Source organism: Equus przewalskii, chromosome 15 (genome assembly GCF_037783145.1).
Source record: "Equus przewalskii isolate Varuska chromosome 15, EquPr2, whole genome shotgun sequence".
NCBI lineage: Eukaryota > Metazoa > Chordata > Mammalia > Perissodactyla > Equidae > Equus > Equus przewalskii.
In genome coordinates this window covers 32,444,061-32,467,325 of record NC_091845.1, presented here as the reverse complement: position 1 = coordinate 32,467,325, position 23,265 = coordinate 32,444,061, and the positions used below count along the sequence as shown (strand labels likewise).

At 35.7% G+C, this 23,265-nt stretch overlaps 1 protein-coding gene across 3 annotated transcripts in view; it reads right to left on the bottom strand.

Moving 5' to 3' along the window:
* Positions 1-23,265, bottom strand: part of DNAH12 (dynein axonemal heavy chain 12) — a 213,721-nt gene that overhangs the window by 25,558 nt on the left and 164,898 nt on the right. For all 3 annotated transcript variants that reach the window (XM_070574868.1, XM_070574869.1, XM_070574870.1), the window contains 5 exons: positions 23,008-23,200; positions 19,264-19,436; positions 14,993-15,133; positions 3,595-3,753; positions 3,283-3,427 (listed from right to left, as the gene is read on the bottom strand). In XM_070574868.1, coding sequence (XP_070430969.1) covers positions 3,283-3,427; positions 3,595-3,753; positions 14,993-15,133; positions 19,264-19,436; positions 23,008-23,200 — 811 coding nt within the window. The remainder of the gene's footprint in view (positions 1-3,282; positions 3,428-3,594; positions 3,754-14,992; positions 15,134-19,263; positions 19,437-23,007; positions 23,201-23,265) is intronic.

Sequence of the window (23,265 nt, the reverse complement as noted above, 5' to 3'; positions counted from 1 at the left end):
TAAGACTTTTCTGTAAGATTTTTAACCTTCATGTAACATACTTCAGAGAAGATATTATGGAGACTTGAGCAGACCTGGAAATGGGCTTTGTGATGGTTAATTTCATGTGTCACCTTTGCTAGGGCACAAGACCCAGATATTTGGTCAAATACTAGTCTAGATGTTGCTGTGAAGATATTTTTAAGACGAGATTAAAATGTAAATCAGTAGACTTCGAGCAAAGCAGATTACCTTCCATACTGTGAGTGGGCCTCATCCAATCAGTTGAAGGCTTTAAAAGAAAAAAGACTGACTCCCACTGAGGAAGAGGGAACTATGCCAGCAGACTGCCTTGGACTTGAGGTGCAACATCAATTCTTCCCTGGGTCTCCAGCCTGCAGATTTTGGACTTGCAACCCTCCACAATCACATGAACCAATTCCTTAAAATCTCTATCTCTGTCTCTACCTATCCTATTAGTTTTGTTTCTCTGGAGAATCCTGACGAATACAGGCTTTAATTGAATTTAGTTTAATTCAGTTCAGTTCAACTCAATTCACAGACATTTACTGAGCTCCTACCGTCTGCCAGGTACTGCTTTAAGTCGCAGAGATATAGAGCAAAATAAGATGTAGGTTCTGACCTCAAGAAGCTCACAGCCTAGCAGGAGACCCTCACAACTAAACAGACAATTATTCTATATTCCATTGTGGTAAGTGCTGTGGTGTTTAAGCAAAGGCTCCCAAGCACAGCAGACAAAGCAATAGCCCCACACGTGGCATTGAAGCAACATCTTCATTGGTCCATTGTCCATCAGGGAGCAATTCAGTGGAGTGCAAATAGGCAGGTGTTTTCCCGATTCAGAGCTACTCATTCCTTAGTTTACCATGAACAAGGGAGGCTATTGGTGATCAAATAATGAATAAAGCATTGTTTTGGGTTTCAAGGGACTTACTGTCTAGTGATAGGAACATATATATACATACAACTATCAAGTAGGAAAGAATGAGGTAAGTTTCAACAATGTGCAGAGGCCTTTGGGAGTTAGAGTAAGGAAAAATACTCAGGAGTCAAGTAATTACGTAGGCCTCTGTGTGAACTTATTCAGAGACTGAATGAAGAATTAGATAATCCTCCTTGTGAAACTTTACTAAAAATATAAAATGTAAAAGAAAGAAAGAGGAAGAAAGAAGAGAGAAAGAAAGGAAGGAAGAAAGGAAGAAAGGAAGGAAAGAAGGAAGGAAGAAAGAAGGGATCATTGCAATCACTTTTAACATCTTCATTTTATACATAGTGTAACTGGAGCTCTAGTGGTCTAGTGGTTAAGATTCAGTGCTGTCATCCCCATGGCCTGGGTTTGTTTCCTGGTCAGGGAACCAAATGCCTCACTACTTGTCTGTTGGTTGGGGCAGGGCTCAGCTCTGCTGTACACAGAGTTGCCAGGAGTCACAATTAACTTGACAGCATTAACCAAAAACAAAACAAAACAAAACAATTGGGGCTCAGAACGGTGAAGTGCCATAGGTAAAGTTTAAACTACATGAATGAGCATAGTTTTTCGTTTTCTGTCTATTTAAAATTTTCCCACTGGTAACTCCATAATCCCCTTTCTTGAATGTGTGACAACTGGTATCAGCCTACTTATTTTACCTATAGAAAGAATTTGTGCATGTTTGAATAAATAAAACTGTGACATGTACAAGATTGTCTACCATCTTCTGCTTCCAGCCAATATGGAATGACAGGGACCTGATTCATCCTCCCATCATAAATTTTAAAATGGGAAAAATTATTGAGACAACTATTTTCAGACATTGGGGCTATTCAGACAATAGGTGGTACAGGACTGTGAGCCCTGAGAAAGAGGAAACGGACAAGTGAGATCTTTTATTTCCCTGGCTTTCTTCAGGGAGGTATATTCCAGACTGTGGAACAGGGAGAGCAATTGAAAGTAGAGCACAAGACGTTGCTGAGTTTGGAAGAAGGGAATCAGAGTTCAAGGAGGCTGAGGCTCCTGGGGATTACAGAGTTCAAATTAAAAGGGAACTATGCGGAAAAAGAGCTCAGAAATCTGTATAATAGTACCCTGGAATCTTTGCTGAATACTATGGTGTGCATGCACAGGCCAAGCAAAGAGTAACTTGGGGAGCTGTGAACTGGGGATCTGAGGAGCTACCAGAGTTCATGCAAGGCTGGGAATCATTCAATTTCCCAATAGCCACAGTGGAGAGCCATTGGATCACTTGGGGTGTTCAGTAAAGGCCTCAGAAGGGCCAACTTTAGAGGTGGGGCTAAACTATCCATTGAGTAAAGGCTATTCTACACCTGCCCTAACAAATCTTAAAACAATGTTTGAAAGGAACAACCTGAACTTAAGTATTTAACTATGTAGCCAAAGGGGTTAGAAAACTTTTTCTACAGAGGGCTAGACAATAATTATTTTAGGCTTTGTGGGCCACATACAATTTCTGCTGCCGTATTCTCTTTCTTTTAACCCAACCCTTTAAAAATGTAAAAACCATTCTTAGTGCATGGTCTGGATAAAATCAGGTCATGGGCTGGATTTGGCCCACAGACGTTGTTTGCTGACCCCCAAACCAGCAGAACAAAACTCAACACTTTTTAAAGGAAGCTAGCAAAATCCAAATCATCAAAATGTCCAGCATCCAATCAAACATTACTGGGCATGCCAAGAAGCAGGAAAATATAATCTACAACCATGAGTAAAATCAGTCAATAGAAACAGATTCAGCAATGATGAAATTAACAGTCAAGGATTTAAAAACACTTATTATAACTGTCTTCAAGTATTTAAAGGAAAATATAAACAGAATGAAAAGAGAAATAGAATATATTAAAGAGAATCAAATGACTTTTCTACAGATGAAATATATAATAGCTGAAACAAAAATTAATTGCATGGGATTAATAGCAGATTGGACACTACAAAAGAAGGAATCAGCAAACTTAAAGATACCAATAGAAACTATCCAAACTGAAGCACAGAGATACAAAAGATTTAGAAATAATTAACAATATCAGTCACCTATGGTATAATATCAAGCAGTCTAACGTATATTTAATTGGAATCATGGGTGGAGTGGCAAAAAATATTTAAAGAAATAATGGCCAAAATTTTTCCCAAGTTGAGAAAAACTATAAACCTACAAATCTAAGGAGCTCAATGAATGCCTCTGAGCATCTGAAATAAGGGTTAAAGAACCAAATAACAATAGCTTTAAACCTAGTACTTCATAAATGGCAAATTATCCAGGTTCCAAATGGAACATATTTGTCTTTTACCTTATCAGGTCTTAAGCACCGAAGAATTATTATTTTCTGTAGTTCGTTTAGATTGTTATCCATTGGTGCTGGAAATTTAGTATTGTGTGGCTCTTTACTGTCATAGATTTCCCGCCATTCATTTATATATTCACAAAAATGCTCCCTAATGTAAAAAAAAAAAAAAAGCTTTAGTTATGCTTTCATTGGGAAAAAATTTAAGAAGAGATTGTTGAGCAAGAGTCAAGACAGCTAAGGAACCATTTAAAAGTCACTAGATTACAAATTTACCCATCATTATTCAATGCTAAGTCATCAAGTTTAAACAATTACCTGAGTCCTTTGAAGGCAGGAAATTCACTTGCACGACAAATTTCCTCCCAGCTTTTATCCTGTAGCCAAGATGGATCAGGATTTTTCTCAGCACTTTTAAGACTTACTCCTCCAGTTAAAAGAAACATCAGTTCCTGGTATTCAATCTCTTTTCTTGCCCTGTGTTCCCAAAATAAGAACTGCTGTAAATTGTTGATTAAAAACTGAATGAGGTCAATCTGTGCTTCTATACTTTGGATGAAATAATCAGCACTGACTTACTGTATTGCTTTAAGAACTAGAAAACTGGACAAAATGAATGAAACAATTGTTTTTGGAAAGTATACAATAGCCAGAATAGGACTGTGGTCCCTGAAAAAAAGAGAGACAAATAAGTTGATCCCTGTGATTGTCTCAGCTATCTGCCATCTAACTGTATTCTTACAATGGATTAATTGCATGATATGTCAATTATACCTAATAAAGCTGAAAAAAAGGAATAAAAGAGATCTCTATTGAGTGACTTCCATTTATATTAATTGAAAAGGTATAATTAGACTGGAGGCATTTTCCAGAACACAAAGCAGGGAGGTGATCAAAATCAAAGCTTGGCAGTACTGCTGAGTTGAAGAGACAGAGATCAGAGTTAAGCAAGGCTGAGGTCGCTGGAATTTGTGGGCAGAGTACCAGAGAGGAGGGAGGTGCATGGAAAAGGAGCTCTAGAAATCTACATCCTCTGATTCTATTGCTAAATGCTAAGTCATATATGAGTAGGGTAAAACTCCAGGAGGCCAGGCAAAGAATATTTGAGGAGCTACAAATTGAGTAACTACCAGAGCTCACATAGGACTGGAGATATGAGTTCTTGCCAACTAGAGCTGAATCTTTGTTGAACACCAGAGGAGTTCAGTGGTGACACCAGAGGAATCACAGCTTAGCAGTGAAGTTAATCTAACATTAGAATGAAGTTTACTCTAAAAGTGCCACAAGAAAGCCTTGAAAAGATCAAACTGACCCAATAGTAATTTAACTACTTGCAAAAGTAGTCTAATGCTCTTTAAAGGAATACCAAAAAACCCAGTATTTACCAATGTAAAATTCACAACACCATAACCAGGAGAAAAATCAGTCAATACACACAGACATAGAAGTGATAGAGATGATACAACAAGCACATAAGAATGTAAAAAAGAACTATTATAAATATGCTGAAAGAGTTAAAAGCAAAACATGAACATGAAGAGAAAAATAGGGGTCGGCCCCATGGCAAAGTGGTTAAATTTGTGTGCTACGCTTTGGCGGCCCAGGGTTTCACTGGTTCAGATCCTGGGCGCAGACATGGCACCATTCATCGGGCCATCCTGAGGTGGCATCCCACATGCCACAACTAGACCACAACTAGAAGGACCTACAACTAAAATATACAACTATGTACTGGAGGGCTTTGGGGAGAAAGAAGAAGAAGATGACAATGACTGGCAACACATGTTAGCTCAGGTGCCAATCTTTGAGAAGAAAAAAATCTTACTTATCATCCTTTCACTTTATTTAAAAAAAAAAGAAGAGAAGAATAGGCAATACAAAAAAATAACCAAATGCAACTTCTAGAGATAAAAAATACAAAATCTGGAAGAAAAATTCACTGATTTCTTTTCAGATGTATAGAAATTGAAAGGACTCATTCATTACCAGCAGATCTACACTATAAGAAAAGTTAAAGGAAGTTTCAGGTAGATGGAAATTTGGATCTGCATAAAAGAATAAAGAGCACCAGAAATGGTAACTGTGTGGGTAAACATAAAAGACTTTTTTCTTATTATTTGAGTCTCTTTAAAAGATAATTGACTATTTAGAGCAAAATAACAATGTGCTATGGGATTTATAACACATGTGCAAGTAAAATGAATGAGAACAATAAAACAAAGGCTAAGAGGGAAGAGATGGAAGCATATTGTTGTAAGTTCTTATACTATATTCATATGAAATAGTATAATTTTACTGAAAATAGACTGTAATAAGTTAAAAGGTACACTATAACTCTAAAAAATTATTAAAATAGTAAAACAAAAATTTATAGCTAATAAATCAAGAAAGGAGATAAAACAGAATCATAAAAACTACTCAATTCAAAGAAAAGCAGAAAATGAGGAAAAGTGGAACAAAACAGATGGGCAAAACAGAAAATAAATTATAAGGTGGTGGATTTAAACATAACTCTATCTATTATCTCACTGAAGCTACATGGTCTAAACAATGCCATTAAAGGTAGTGATTAACAGATTGGATAAAACAAGCAAGATCTAACTACATGCTATCAGCAGAATACAGTTTAAATAGAAAGACACAAATAGGTTAAAAGTATGGAAAAATATATACCATGCTAACACCGTTCAAAAGAAGGCTGGAGGGGCTATAATAATACCAAACAAAGTAGATTTCAGAGCAAGGGATATTACCAGGGATTAAAAAAGTCAAGTCAATTTATTAAGAGGTCATAACAGTCATAAACATTTATACATATAATAAAGAGCTTCAAAATACAAAGCAATATTGCTAGAACTGCAAGGAGAAATCTCTGTAGTTAGAGATTCCAAACTTCTCTCAATAACTGATTGAACAAGTAGACAGAAAATCAATAAGGATACAGAAGATATATAGATCAGCTTGACCTACTTGACATTTATAGAACATTCTATCCAAGATCAGAAAAATACACATTCTTCTTAAGAGGACATAGAACATCTATAAAGGTAGTCCATATTCTGGGCCATATAATGTCTCATTCATAAAATTTCTAGGATAGGAATAACTATGGAGACAGAAAGATCAGTAGTTTGGGGCTGGGAGAAGGAGCAGGAATTGACTAAATGGGCATAAGGAAACTTTTTGAGATGATGGAAGTGTTCTAAAACTGGATTTTGGTGATGGTTGCACAATTGTTTAAATGTAATAAAAACCATCTAACTGTATTCTTACAATGGATTAATTGCATGATATGTCAATTATACCTAATAAAGCTGAAAAAAGGGAATAAAAGAGATCTCTATTGAGTGACTTCCATTTATATTAATTGAAAAGGTATAAAATAGCATTTAGAGTGTGTTACCTTTGTGTAAAAAAAGAAAATTTTAAAAAACATACATATATTGGCTTATTTTTACAATAATTTAAGCTTACAATTAAATGGATAGATTTGGTTGCAGATCAGATGCATCTGAAGAGAAAATTAATGGACTAGAAGAATAAAGCATGGAGAGACAAAGGGGATAGAAAATACAGATGAGAGGGTAAAAGACATAGGGGACACAATAGAAAGTCTAAGATATGTGTAACTAGAAAAGAGAGAGAGAATGAAGAAAAGGCATTATTTGAAAAAATTATGATTATTTCTCAAAATAGTTGATAATGATCACAGCTTCAAGAAGCCCCATGAATCCCAAGCAGGATAATCTTAAAAACTGCCCAAGATTTAAAAATGCCTTATTTTCATAGGAAGAATAATTTAAAACAATAGAAGCCTGAAGATAATGACTAGTTGCAAAATGCTGAAAGAAAATGCTATACCCAGCAAAAATACCCTTAAAGACTGAAAGTAAAATAAAAATGTTTTCACACAGAAGAGAACTAAGAGAATTCATGATCAGCAGACATAAAGAAGTACTAAAGAGTGTTTTTCAGGTGGAAAAAAACCAAATTTCACATGGAAACTTGAAAATGAAGAAAGGAATTAATAGCAACAAAAAGGGTAAAATGTGAGTAATTTTAAATGAAGATTTATTATACAGAAAAAACATATCTTGTAGAGTTTAAAATATAGAGAATATTGAAATACATGGCAAATAAAACGGAAGGGGTAAACGAAGTTAAAATGTGCTACATCTTTGCATGTCTGGGAAGAGGGTAAAAGTAGCAAGTATAATTAGACTCTGGTATTTTAAGGATGCATGTTGTACTTTCTGTGTTAATTACTAAAAGAAGAGCAAAAGAGGGTACAACTGCAAAGACAAAAGAGGAGGGAAATGAAAAAAGTTAAAAATAAACTTCATAAAAAGGTAAGAAAGGGACTTCTGGTTTCTGGTCTGGCATGTAAGGAGCTTGGAAGGTGTCACTCTGTCCTCACAACAAGAAAAAGGCTGAACAAATGAAAAATCAGCAACTCTTCTTAAATCCATCAGAGGATCAAGGTCATAGGACAAATTATGAGTGCCAAAATTGGAGAGACAGACAGGAGGACACAGAGAATCACAAATTATTGGAGCAGAAGCTTTCACGGGAACCAGTTACCTTGGAAGGAAAACTTAAGCTGTAATTGACAAATTGCTAGAGGTTCAGTGTGGAGAAGTTAGAGAGTTAAAACTCCAGGAGAAGCCAGTCATAGGGTGGCCTCTGTACTTTTGTAAGTTTTACCTCCAGAAGCCTTGCTAGGTTCTCACAGTGAAGATCGGAGAAAAATCCCCTACTGCTCTGGCAGCAAAAGGGGAAGAGTAGTCATTTTGAAAGAAGCCCAGAGCATCTTTTCTTCTTAACAAGGCCTTCTCTTAAGAGAAACTATTTGACTAGATCCTGGGGAGAGGGAAATACCCAACTCCAGCCCCCTCTAGGCTTCCACATAGTGAAAGGGAAATACCTAACTAGAGCCCTCTCTAGGCTTTCTGTCTTGCTTAAGAGGTAAAAATACCAGAAGTCTTTGTTAAGCTCACAGCATAGAAGCACAGGCTCACTAAAAAGCTGAGACCTAATCATAGGACTAAAGAACACTTTCTCTTCCTGTACCCCTTACCACTACATCAATAAGGATCAGGGGAATACAACTGAAAGAACTGTATGTCTCAGACCTTATTTAAGAAGAAGTCTCTAGGTAAATCAAAACACAACAAAGGAGGCAAAAATAAGGATGTCATAAGAAATTTTAGCCTCTGACACCTACAACCAGAGAAAACAGTAAACACAGCCTACCTCCTAGTTAGATACATAAAATCTCACATTAAAGGCCTATTTACCTCAGTTATTTTTACCCAGTACACCATATCTGGCTTTCAACAAAAAAATTAAAATGACAAAAAACACAGTTTGAAGAGACAGAGCAAACATCAGAACTAGACTCATATATGTCAGAGATGTTGGAATCATCAGACTAGGAACTTAAAACAACTATGATTAATATGCTAAGAGCTCTAATGGGAAAAGTGGAAAACATACAAGAACAGATTGATAATGCAAGCAGAGAGAGGGAAACTCTAAAAAATAAACCAAAAAAATGCTAGAAATAAAAAACACTGCAACAGAAATAAAGAAAGCCTTTGATGGGCTCATCAGTTGGCTGGATGTGGTCTAGGAAAGAATCAATGAGCTTGAAGAAATGTCAATAGAAACTTCCAAAACTGAAATGCAAAGAGAAAAAGGAATGAAAAAGGCAGAACAAAATATCCAAAACTGGGAGACAATTACAAAATCTGTAATATACACATAAAGGGGACAAAAGAAGGAGAAGAAAGAAAAAAAGGAACAAAGGAAGTATTTGAAGCAATAATGACAGAATTTTCCAAAATTAATGATAGACACCAAACCACAGATCTAGGAAGCTCAAAGCATACCAAGCAGGATAAACAGAAAAAAAATCTACAACTAGGCATAGAAAATCAAAGACAAAGAGAAAATCTTGAAAGAAGCCAAAAGAGGAAAAAACACCTTATCTATAGAAGAGCAAGATAAGAATTACCTTAGACTTTCTTCAGCTAGTGCAAACAAGATAAGAGTAGAGTAAAATACTGAAAGTGTTGAAAGAAAGAAGCTACCAACCTAGAATTTTGTATCCAATTAAATTATCCTTCAAAAGTGAAGGAGAAATAAAGATTGTTCTCAGAAAAAAATTGAGAGATTTGACACCAGTAGGCCTGCCTCACAAGAAATTCTTCAGAAAGAAGGAAAATTATATAGGTCAGAAAGTAGGATTTACATAAAAAAGGAAGAGCACTAGAAAAGGAATAAATGAAGTTAACGTAGAATCTTTTTTCTTATTCTTAATTGACATAACAGGTAATAATTTGTTCAAAATAGTAATAATAGCAACAATGTATTCCGTGATGAAATATAACTAATGGATAAGTGAAATGAAATGATATCAATGTTATAAGAGACAGCAAGCAGGAACTGAGAATACTTTATTAATAAGGCACTTGCACTATCCAGGAAGTGGTATAGTGTTATTTGAAAGAGGACTTGGATTAACTATGAATGTACATTGCAAACTCAAGGGCAGCTACTAAAAAGTTTAAAAAAATAAGTATAATTGATATGCTGAGAGAGGAGAAAAAATGGAATCATACAAAATGCTTAATTAAAACCAGGGAAAGCAGAAAAAGAGTGGAAGTCAACAACTACAACAGAGAACAAGGACAATGAATAGAAAACAGTAACACATATAGTAGACAATAATCCATCTATATCATTCCATCTATATTAATAATCATTTTAAACATCAATGGTTTCAATATATCAATTAAAAGACAGAGACTGTCAGAGTGGCCACAAAAAATAAGACCCAACTATATGTTGTCTATAAGAGACCCATTTTAACTATAAAAACACAGATAGATTAAAAGAAAAGAGATGAAGAAAGATATACCATGCTAACACTAATCAAAAGAAAGCTGGAGCAGAAAATCAGTAAAGACATAGTTGAACTAAACAGTACCACTAATCAACTGAATACAATTGACATCTATAGCATACTTTATCAAACAACATCAGTATACACATTCTTCTCAATCTCATGTGGAACATTCACCAAGATAGATCAAAATCTGAACCATAAAACACAGCTTAACAAATTTAAAAGAAAGGAAATCATACAAAATATGCTCTCAGACTATAATGGAATTAAAATAGAAATCAATAATAGAGAGACAGCTGGAAAAATTCCACTGCACTTGGCAATTAAACAACACACTTCTAAATAACACATAGGTGAAAGAAGAAGTCTCAAGAGAAATAAAAAAATATTTTGAATGAAATAAAAATGAAAACACAACTTATCCAAATTTGTGGGATGCAGCAAAAGCAACACTCAGAGGGAAATTTATAGCATTGAATGCATGTACTAGAAAAGAAGATCTAAAATCAATCATCTAGGCTTCCACCTTAGGACACTAGAAAAGAAGAGCAAATTAAATCCAAAGTAAGCAAAAGTGAAGAAATAATAAAAATCAGAGCAGAAACCAATGAAATTAAAAGCAAATCAATACAGAAAATCAATGAAACCAAAGGCTTGTTCTTTGAAAAGATCAATAAAATTGTTAAACCTGTAGCTAGGTTAACTAAGAAAAAAAGAGGGAAGACACAAATTACAAATATCAGAAATGAAAGGGAAGCTTCACTACTGATTGCATTGACATTAAAAAGATAATAAAGGAATATTATAAACAACTCTATGCCCACAAATTTGATAACCTAGCAGAAACGGAGCAATTCATTGGAAGACACAACCTACTAAAATTCACACAAAAAGAAATAGACAATCTGAATAGAACTTGTGTTAGTCTGCTTGTGCTGCCTTAACAAAATTCCAGAGGCTGGGTTGAATAAATAATGAAAGTTTATTTTCTCAAAGTTCTGGAGACTAGAAGTCCAAGATCAAGGTTCTGGCTCATTTGGTTTTTGGTGAGGCCTCTTTTCTTGGCTAGTAGACAGCCACCTTCTCACTGTGTCCTCACATGGCCTTTCTCTGTTTATGCACGGAGAGAGAGAGAGCTCTGGTGTCTCTCCCTCTTTTCTTTTTTAAGGACATTAATCCCCTCAGATCAGGGCAGCAATGACCTCATTTAACCTGAATTACTTCTTTAGGGCCCCATCTCTAAATACAAGCACACTGGGAGTCAGGGCTTCAATATATGAATTTGGAGGAGACACAAATATTCAGTCCATAGCAGACCTATATCTATTAAAGAAATTGGATCAATAATTAATAACTTTCCAAAACAGTAAGCACCATGCGAAGATGGGATCTGGAGAATTCTACTGAGCAGTTAGGAAGAAGTTATACAAATTCCTTGCAATCTCTTCCAGAAAATAGCAGAAGGAATACTTTCTAAATCATTTTATAAGGCCAATATTACCCTAATACAAAACTAGACAAAGACATTACAAGAAAAGAAACCACAGACTAATATGTGTTATGAACATGTATGCAAAAATCCTCAACAAAATATTAGCAAATTGAATCCAACAATGTATAAATAGAATTATACACCACAACCAAGTGGGATTTATCTCAGGTATGCAAGCTTGGTTCAACATTCACGAATCAGTTAATGTAGTCTATCACATCAACAAGCTAAAGAAGGAAAATCACATGATCATATCAGTAGAGGCAGAAAAAGCACTTGACAAAATCCAATACCCTTTCATGATAAAAATTCTCGGCAAACTAGGAACAGAGAGGAACTTCCTCAACCTGATAAAGAACATCTACAAAAAACCTATCGCTAACATCATACTCAAAGGTGAGAAACTAGAAACTTTCCCACTAAGATTGGAAACAAGACAAGGATGTCCCCTCTCAACTTCTTTTCGATATCATACTATAAGTCCTAACAAGTACAATTAGATAAGAAAAAGAAATAAAAGATGTAGAGTTTAGAAAGAAGGAAATAAAACTTTGTTTGCAAATGACATGATTGTTTATGTAGAAAAACCCAAAAGAATTGACCAAAAAACTCCTGGAACTAATAAGTGATTATAGCAAGATTGTAAGATACAATGTTAATACTCAAAAGTTATTCACGGGGCCGGCCCAGTGGCACAGAGGTTAAGTTCGCACATTCCGCTTCTCGGCAGCCCGGGGTTCACCAGTTCGGATCCTGGGTGTGGACGTGGCACTGCTTGGCAAAAGCCATGCTGTAGTAGGCATCCCACATATAAAGTAGAGGAAGATGGGCACAGATGTTAGCTCAGGACCAGTCTTCCTCAGCAAAAAGAGGAAGAATGGCAGTAGTTAGCTCAGGGCTAATCTTCCTCAAAAAAAAAAAGTCAGTCACTTTCCTATATAGCAGTAACAAACAAGTGGAATTTGAAATTAAAAACACAATACCATTTGCATTGCCACCAAAAAGAATACTAAGAAATACCTAGGTGTAACAAATTGTATACAAGATCTATATAAGGAAAACTACAAAACTGTGATGAAAGAAATCAGAGAAGAATTAAATGAATGGAGAGATATTCCATGTTCATGGATAAGGAGACTCAATATTGTCAAGGTCTCAGTTCTTCCCAATTTGATCTATAGATTCAATGCAATCCCGATCAAAATCTCAGCAAGTTATTTTGTGTATAATTGAGAAACTGATTCTAAAGTTTATAGGGAGGGGCAAAAGACCAAGAACAGTCAACACAATATTGAAGGAGAAGAACACAGCTGGAAAAGTGACATTACTAGACTTCAAGACTTACTAAGCTACAGTAATCAAGACAGTGTGGTATTGGTAAAAGAAGAGACGAATAGATCAGTGGAACAAAACACAGAGCCCAGAAATAGACCCACATAAATACAGTCAATTGATCTATGGATTCAACACAATCCCAATCAACATCTTAGCAAATTATTTTGTGGATACTGACAAACTAATTTTAAAGTTTACTTCATACAAAGAGGCAAAAGATCCAGAAAAGCCAACACAATATTGAAGGAGAAGAGCAAAGTTGGAAGACTGACACTACTTGACTTCAAGACTTACTATAAGGCTAATAAAATATACTTCTATATCAAGTAATCAAGACAGTGTAGTACTGAGAAAAGAATAGACAAATAGATCAATGATACAGAATAAAGAACCTGTAAATACACCCATATAAATACAGTTAATATAAATACAGTGAACTGATCTTTGACAAAGGAGTAAAGGCAGTACAATGGAACACAGACGATCTTTTCAACAAATGGTGCTGGAACAACTGGACATCCACATGCAAAAAAATGAACTGAGACAGAGACCTTACATCCTTCACAAAAATTAACTCAAAATGGATCACAGACCTAAATTTAAAATGCAAAACTATAGGGGGCCGGCCCCATGGCCTAGTGGTTAAAGTTCCAAGTGCTTGCTTCAGTGGCCCAGGTTTGTTTGTTCTGATTCCAGGCACAGACCTACTCCACTCACCAGCCATGCTGTGGAGGCATCTCACATACAAAGTAGAGGAAGACTGACACAGACGGTAGCTCAGGGCTAATCTTCCTCAAGCAAAAGTAAAAAGAGGAAGATTGGTAATGTATGTTAGCTCAGGGTGAATCTTCCTTACCAGAAAAAAAAAAAAAGCAAATCCATAAAATTCCCAGAAGATAACAGGAGAAAATCTAGGTGGCCTTATGTATGGTGACAATTTTTTATATACAACACTAAGGCATGATCCATGAAAGAAAGAATTGATATAGAGGACTTCATTAAAATTTAAAACTTCTGCCCTGCAAAAGACACTGTCAAGAGGGAAGTCAAGCCACAGACTGGGAGAAAATATTTGCAAAAGACATATCTGATAAAGCACTGTCATACAACTCAACAATAAAAAATGAACAACCAAACCAATAAAAAATGGAAAAAAGACCTAACAGACACCTCACCAAAGAAGAGATAAGGATGGCAAATAAGCATATGAAAAGATTCCCAACATCATACGTCATTAGCAAATTGCAAATTAAAATGAGATAACACTGCATCTATTAGAATGGTCAAAATCCGGAACACTTTAAGACCAAATGCTGGCAAGGATGTGGAGCAAGAGGAACTTCCATTCATTGTTGGTAAAATGAAAAATGGTACAGCTACTTTGGAAGACAGTTTCTTACAAAACTAAACCTACTCTTAACACAGGATTCAGCCATCACACTCCTTGGTATTTAACCAAATGACTTTAAAACTTATCTGTACACAAAACTTGCACACAAATATTTATGAGTTTTATTCACAATTTTCAAAACTTGGAAGCAACCAAGATGTCTTTCAGTAGCTGAATAGATAAATAAACTGTGATACATCCAGACAATGGAATATTCTTCAGTGCTAAAAAGAAATGAACTAGTAAGCCATGAAAAGACAGGAAGGACCTTAAATGCATATTATTAAATGAAAGAAGCCAATATGAAAAGGCCCTATTTCTTGACCTGGGTGGCAGTTACACAGGAATTTGCTTTGTAAGAATTTCTTGAACTGTACATGAATATTTTGTGAATTCTTCTGTATGATCTAAATTTTAAAAACCAAATAAACATCAAAACACCAATACTATTGTAGAGAAACATGCAAGTAAAATCATGAATTAAGCAGAACAAAAGCATGATATTCTTATGTGAAAAGTCATCTTTATAGATTAGATTTTCCAGGTAGGTTTTTAAGAGAAATAAATTTTTAAAAAGGAAGTAACTTACAGAAGAAGATTGGCACATAATAAAAAGGAAAACAAAAGCTTGTCCTTCTCAAATAGTGATCGGCATATATTACAATATAAGTTGTATGTGAAGTGATCATTTAAATATCGTAGGCGCTTTTCCAAAATTTTGGATTTGTTACTGAAAGGTTTAAAAAAAGGAAAATATATTGAGTCAAACAAAACTAAGAAAAAATAACTAACATTTGAGTCAACATATAAGTTCTTTTTATTTCATCAAAGTAGCCACTGTTAGACATATGAAACTACACACACACACATACACACACACACACACACACACACACACACACACTCACACACAAATGGGTGCAGGTAAGACTGGTGAAATCTGAATAAGCTCTCTGGATTGTACCAATGTGAATTTCCTGGTTGTGATATTGTACTATAGTTATGCAAGACATTACCCCTGGACAAACTGGGTGAAGGGTACGTGGGACCTCCCTGTACAGTTAGTTTTCTGTGTGTGCGATTTCTTGTGAATCTATATGTTAACAACCAGGGTATAATTCTATGAGAAAATGAAATATGGTTTACACCATCTCTATTTTTTTTAATTAAAGTTATGATAGTTAACAACCTTGTGAAATTACAGTTGTACATCATTATTAGTCATGTTGTAGGTACATCACTTCACCCCTAGTGCCCTCCCCCCACCCCCCTTTCCCCTGGTAACCACCGATCAGTTCTTTTGGTCCATATGTTAACTACCACCTATGAGTGGAGTCATACAGAGTTCGTCTTTCTCTGTCTGGCTTATTTCACTCAACATAATACCCTCAAGGTCTATCCATGTTGTTGTGAATGGGACGACTTTGTCCTTTTTTATGGCTGAGTAGTATTCCATTGTATATATATATATATATATATATATATACACACACCATATCTTCTTTATCCAATCATCAGTTGCTGGGCACTTAGGTTGGTTCCGTGACTTGGCTATTGTGAATAATGCTGCGATGAACATAGGGGTGCATGGGACTTTTGGAATTGCTGATTTCAGGTTCTTGGGATAGACACCCAGTGGTGGGATGGCTGGGTCATAAGGTATTTCTATTCTTAACTTTTTGAGGAATCTCCACACTGTTTTCCATAGTGGCTGCACCAGTTTGCATTCCCACCAACAGTGTATGAGGATTCCCTTTTCTCCACAGCCTCTCCAACATTTGTCACTCTTGGTTTTGGATATTTTTGCCATTCTAACAGGTGTAAGGTGATATCTTAGTGTAGTTTTGATTTGCATTTCCCTGATGATTAGTGACGATGAGCATCTTTTCATGTGTCTATTGGCCATCTGTATATCTTCTTTGGAGAAATGTCTGTTCATGTCCCCTGCCCATTTTGTAATTGGGTTGTTTGATTTTTTATTGTTGAGTTGTGTGAGTTCTTTGTATATTATGGAGATTAACCCTTTGTTGGATAAATAACTTGTAAATATTTTTTCCCAATTAGTGGGCCATCTCTCTATTTTTAAAATTCTAAATTTCTTATTATACTCCAAAATGACTGAAAACAATCAGTTAATTTAAAAACACCTATTGAATCTCTATTAGTGTGAGGATCTATGCTGAGAAGGGAACTGTCAGAGACAAAGAGTTATGAAACATTTTTCTGCCCCAAAGAAGCATAAAATCTAGGTCAAGATCTATATATTTCAAAAATATATGAAAAGTCAGAAAACATATGGACAAAAATGATTACTTCTGGTGGAGTTTATGACCCATATTTATTTTCTTCTTTATACTCTTATATGTTTAAAAATTTTGCAATAAGCATATATTGCTTTCATTTTTTTAGTTCAGTTTTTTTTTCAGTAGTCCCTATGGGAATGTAAGATGATACACCCATTTTGGAAAAGTTTAGCAGTTACTCTAAAAAAAATAAACAAGCAACTACCACATGACTCAGCAATTGCACCCCTGGGCATTTATCTCGGTGAAATGAAAACATGTTCACACAAAAACCTGTACATCCATGTGTATAGCAGTTTTATTCCTAACAGCCAAAGAATTAGAAATAACCCAGATGTCCTTCAGCAGGTGAATGATTAAACAAACCATAGTACCTCAACATCATGAAATACTTCTCAGCAATAAAAAGGAGCAAACTATTGATATACCCAACAACCTGAAGGAATCCCCAGAGAATTATGCTGCATGAAAAAAGCCAATCCGCAAAAGTTACATACTGTATGATTCCATTTGTATAATATTCTTGAAATGACAAAATTACAAACATAGAGAATAGATTAGTGATTGCCAAGGGTTCAGAAGAGGGTGGGGATGGGAGGGAAGTGGATGTGGCTATGAACGGCAACAAGGGGATCCTTGTGGTGATGGAAGTGTTCTGGATCTTGACTGTACCAACATCAATATCCTGGCTGTGATATTGTACTATAGATTTTCAAAATGTCATCATTAGGGAAACTGGGTAAAGAGTACACAAGATTGCTGTTATTATTTCTTATAATTGCATGTAAATCTACATTTATCTCAAAATTAAAAGTTTACTTTGGAAAAGTAACACTTGGGTCCATGGGAGTGGGATGGAAGGGTAGGGAGTAGTGATACTTCTCTAAGTGGACCTCTTTGTACAGGATTTACTTTTGGAGTCATATTAAGGGTTTATGTGCTCAAAAACATAATAAAATCAAAATCAACAAGGATGAGGGGACAACCCTAAAATGAAATACAAAAATAAACAAATGAACCTAACTGTACTTCACATGTTAACATCACGACACTGAAGGGGGTAAAAAACTAACCCAAGTAACTTTTGAATATGGTTTTTTGTGTCTAAAAACAAAATGACTGTAAGTTTCTGTGTGGACATATGCAATCAATTCTCTTCCGTATCTGCCCAAGAATTGCTGGATTTGCTGGAATTGCTGGATCATATGGCAAATCTATATTTAATCTTTTGAGGAACTTCCAAAATGTTTCCAAAGTGGCTGCACTATCTTACAATCCCACCAGCAGTGTATGAGGGTTTTGGTGACTCTACATCCTTGCTGACACTTATTACTGACATTTATGTCAATTCCTCAACTTGAATTTCCTTCATTGTATGGATTGCGTAAATTCAAATTCCAAATCCCAACTGGAAAAGCTCAGGGATTTGAGTCACTCAAGAAAGATTGTTCTACCAAGAGCCCATGTAGAAAATACATAGTAGTCTCAAATCATATTTTTATTCTACTTAGTAAGTACAATAGTTATGGGGTCTGCCCCGTGGCCGAGAGGTTAAGTTCTTGCACTCTGCTTTGGTGGCCCAGGGTTTCACTGGTTTGGATCCCGGGCACGGACCTAGCACTGCTCATTAAGCTGTGTTGAGGCAGCATCCCACATAGCAGAACTAGAAGGACTTACAACTATGTAATGGGGGGCTTTGGGGAGAAGAAAAAAAAAAGTACAGCAGTTACTAAATACCAGACATTGTTATGAACACTTTACAAATATCTTAAGTTCTCAGGACAACTCTAAAAGGTAGGTAGTAGTATTATCCCTATTTTACAGATAAGAAAAATTGAGGCAATTACAGAAAGGTTAATTGCCTTTATTCATGCAGCTAGTAAGTGGCACAACTGAGATTTAAGGACTCCAAAATCTGTGTACATTCATTAATTGATTAAAGTGAAAATATCTGGCAAATTATTAGCCTCAGTGGGACTGAAGCTTTTTAGAGACCTCAAGGCTGGAGAAAGATATATTGGAGTTGTCAGCAAAGATAAGTCATGTGCCTTATTGAAATATTTAAAAGAGACAGGGGAAAAGGACTAAAGCTAATCCCTGTATACCTAAATCTTTTGTTTTTGCTTTGTTTTGTTTTGAGGAAGATTAGCCCTGAGCTAACTGCTGCCAATCCTCCTCTCTTTTGCTGAGGAAGACTGGCCCTGAGCCCATCTTATTCCACTTTATATGTGGGATGCCTAACACAGCATGGCCTTCTGAGCGATGCCATGTCCGCACAGGGTTCCGAACTGGTGAACCCCGGGCCGGCGAAGCGGAACTTGCGCACTTAACTGCTGTGCTACTGGGCTGGCCCCTGTATGCCTAAATCTTAAGTAGGATTTAAAATAGGATGGAGGCTTGCTTTCTCCATCCCTCTTTCTTTCTTTTACTTTTCCATAGTTTTAAATGTTCTATAATAATATGTATTACATAAATATTAAGAAAAAAGTTATTTTTTAATGGAAAGGATGGTGAAAATCCAATATAAGAAGGATGAGTGAAGCTAGAGAACGTTTACCTGTCATGAATAGAGTTGATATAAAGGTTCACGAACCAGGTGAGAGAGTACTGGTACATGGGATCGATGTTAGCCAGGTCTGCAATGCTAAAGAATAATACTGATGAATGTTTAGCAATGGGTCTATAGCCTTCTCGAGATTCTGCTATTTTGAGTTCTGTTTTTTCTGCAATCTAGAAGAAGAGAAAAATTAAGATTAAGAAATAGGAAATGTGTTTTAACTATGTATTTTTCATATAATGAAGTTTAGATTTTAAAAAACACCCCCCCCCCCAACTCAATGACAAAATTAGAGAAGCATAGTTTACAAGAAGGTACTTTATTATGCTAAAAGCTAGAAAGAAAGAAAGGGAAATGAAGGAAGGAAAGAACTAGGGAATGAGGGAAGAGGAAGAAGAGAGGGTGGAAAGGAGGAATGAAAAAAGAAAGAAAAATAGCTTTGTAGATTAAAGGTGTGATTATCCACCAACCATCTCTTTCTTATTTGAGGAATACCAGAGCTGTCAATTTTTCTATTCTTTGCCTGAATCTGACATGTGTCTACTATAGTCACTCACTCTCTTTTATCTTAATAGCTCAGAGATAGAGAGGGAGAAGGAGAGAGAGCAAGTGTGTACGTGTTTATGTTTAAGGTGTCAACATGTGCACCAGAACCCAGCACAAAATCTGGCAAAGTAGGTATTCAGAAATATTTGTTGGCTGATGGTTTCATACATTAAGAATACCTTTTTCAACTACTTCTCATATGTGTAACTTGGTGTAGATATTCAACTCCCAAAGAAAAAATTTCTCCAAGATAACCACTCTTCAGCTGACAACTCAATCTGGACAGGTTGATGCTCTATAGGAAAAATGAGTACAGCACTTTTCCAGCCTACTCTTCCTTCTTTGGAAATGCTGTCCACAGACTCTGCTGCATGAGTGTGCCTATGCAGTCATGTTTGTATTGAATGATCCTGTTTGTAGCTGACTCACTCAGGTGGTAGGGATAGTTAGAACCAAGACAAACTAATCAATTCCCACCCCCCCTCCCCCCCCCCCCCCGCCCCTGAGAATTAGAACTTTAAGAACCTCAGAAACAGAAGTCAGGTAGTACTGGGTATTAGTGCTAAAAGGTGATGGGACCAGAGTTGGTTTCTACAGAAAAGATAAATGTACAAAGGAAGATACAAAAGTTTTACAGAAGAAATTGTCTTCAGATGGAGCAGAGAGAAGCACAAATGAGGACCATACAACCTTAGAGAGAGGGGGATAGACAAAGAGCATAGAAACTTAATACTTTCCATTCATTCCTGAGGGCTGTATGTATATCCTATAATTGGGAAAATAAAATATCACCTTGTAGCTTTCAAGTTTGAGCCAATTTGAGTGGGTTTCTGTTCCTTGCAAACTTTCTCCAAAATTATACAGTATAACTATAACTAAGTTTTGAACTTTAATCTTTTTTTTTTTTTTTTGGTGAGGAAGATTCACCCTGAGGTAACATCTGTTGGCAATTTTCCTCATTTTCTTTTTTTTTTGGCTTGAGGAAGATTAGCCCTGAGCTAACATCTGTGCCAATCTTCCTCTATTTTGTATGTGGTACGCCTCCACATCATGGCTGACAAGTGGAGTAGGTTCACTCCCAGGATCTGAACCCACAAACCCGGACCGCTAAAGTGGAGCATGCAGACTTTAACCACTTAGCCACAGGGCCAGCCCCTTCACTTGTGACTATAAGTAAATAAAACAAAGTTATCAACAGTGGAAATTAATGACATTTTACATAAGAAAGCATAATCTTAACATTCCCATTTAAACCTTATGTTAAGTCAAGTTTGTTTTTTTTTTAGCTCAAATGCCTTTTACTATTAATGGCAATAGCAAGCAAAAATAATCAGCAAATATTGTTATTAATTTTAAACAGTAAATAATAATTTAACTCAGGTTCGATGGCTTGATCTGCAGTATATTTATAAATAGTGTTTGCTAAACTTGGCTCCTTAGTATGAAATGCTAAACTCAAGAAATATAAGTACATTTTTTGATTAATTACCATCAATAGCCTAAAATCAAAGTACAAGATATTTTCTAAGAAATAAACATTGTGATCATATGATGTTAAAAGAGGAGAATTCGTTATGTTTAAGAATTTCCTCGGCTGTGATATTATATATTTTATACTTTTCAAGAATCAAAAAGACTAAACTTAAGAAAACTTTGGGGGGAGGGAAGGCTTTGAAACCTATAGAATAAATTCCTAAAATTTTGTTTGTGTTTGTTTAATCTTATGGGATAGCATAAAAGTAAAAAGCAGGTTTTAGACTATTTGGGGGAACTTGCCTCTGAAGATGGCTTTTTTCACATTGGGTAGGTGGAATAGAATCAGGGCCAGATACAGAGCATGTTTTGGATCAAAATGTATAATGAATTTAAATGATGTTCATAATGATCAATGGGACCCAGTCAGATAGACATTATGATTAAATTAAATTTCATTAAATTTGTAACTGTAAGAAAAAGTACTTGAACCAATAAATATTTATATCTCCTTTCTTCCTTGAGTCTTAATAGGAAATAAGCTGAGAAATGCTTCCTATCCTTTCCCCCTTTTGAAAAAACATTGTGGTAAGAGGACAATAGAAGCTGGTTCTGCTCTGATTGACAGCAATTGTGAAGCGAGACATGGAATACCTCAGCCACGGTCCCCAGATAGGGGCTACTGTAGGATATTACTCTAAGACACTACTCCTTTGGCTCCCTCGAAATGCAAACAAACAAACAAACAAAAGTACGCTTGACCAGTAAGAATCATTACCATCACAGTCATGAAAACCTAAAGTCATCCCTAGCGGAAGGGTGCCTAGACCTTTTGAAAGTTCTACCTCAGAGCTTGAGTACATGGGGTGGGGAGCAGTGGAAGGTTGCTGAGCAATTAGTGCAATTTCTATTTTGGTTTCTCTTCATTTTTTAATTACCCCAGTATTAAGATGTGGTTAATTCATTGAGTGGGCCAAGGAGAATTGAAAGATCTGAAAATCAATACAGCTAGCCTACAGAAATCATTCTGTAGTATCATTTAATTGTGTGATCTTGGGCCTCAACTACTCTTTTTGGGCCCTAGTTTTCTTAACTATGAAATGTAAAAGATGACTGATAGCTAAGGCCTCTGCCACCTATAACATTGTAGGATGCTATTAAAAAAAAAGATGTAATATAAAAATACCATTTGGCTGTATTAGATGAATAAATACATTATTGGCTGTGGAGCACTTGTCTTGCTTCCTCCACTTGGCACTCCCAACAATTATACCTCTCTCCCTGACAACGGACAACGTATGTGAGAAGAACATCCTTATTCCTTCCTAGAATCACTTACCATCCAATTAACCAGCAATTATCTCCACACACCTTAAGCTCCAACCAGGAATAGAGGTGAGCCAAATTCTTGAACTCAATTTGTAGGTAAAGAATCAACTAAAATTTGAATGAACCTGACTAACTTGCCTTACCTATGCAATAATAAAAAATATATGTTTAAAACTCATTCTAAATCTATTTCTTTTGTGTAGATATCATATAGATTAGACTTTGAATAATTCAATAGTAAGTGAGATTCTCTCGTGAGTTTAAAATTAGTTTCCATGTTTTGGTATTTTATGACTTCTTTTTCTTTTCCAGTAACCCTAGCACATCACTTCCCTCAGGGACTGGGAGCAAATTGGAATCTTAAGAATCGAAATATTTCTAGGATTCTTTTTTCACCTGCTGTTTCTTTGTTATCTCATTGGACATGATTTTAGCAGAGTCTAAGACTTTAATTGCACTTTCATCTTCTAAAATGTTCCCTTCTGAAGATGATAACGTTTCCAAAATTTTTTTCTCTATATCTTTCAGTTGTTTCTTATTAGCTGCAGACTGAAGAATAAGAGCATTTCGTTCCTCTTCTAATTCTGGTCTAAAAAAGATAGAAACATTTAGTCTAAATTTGTAATATTTTATCTAAATTCATATCTAAATATT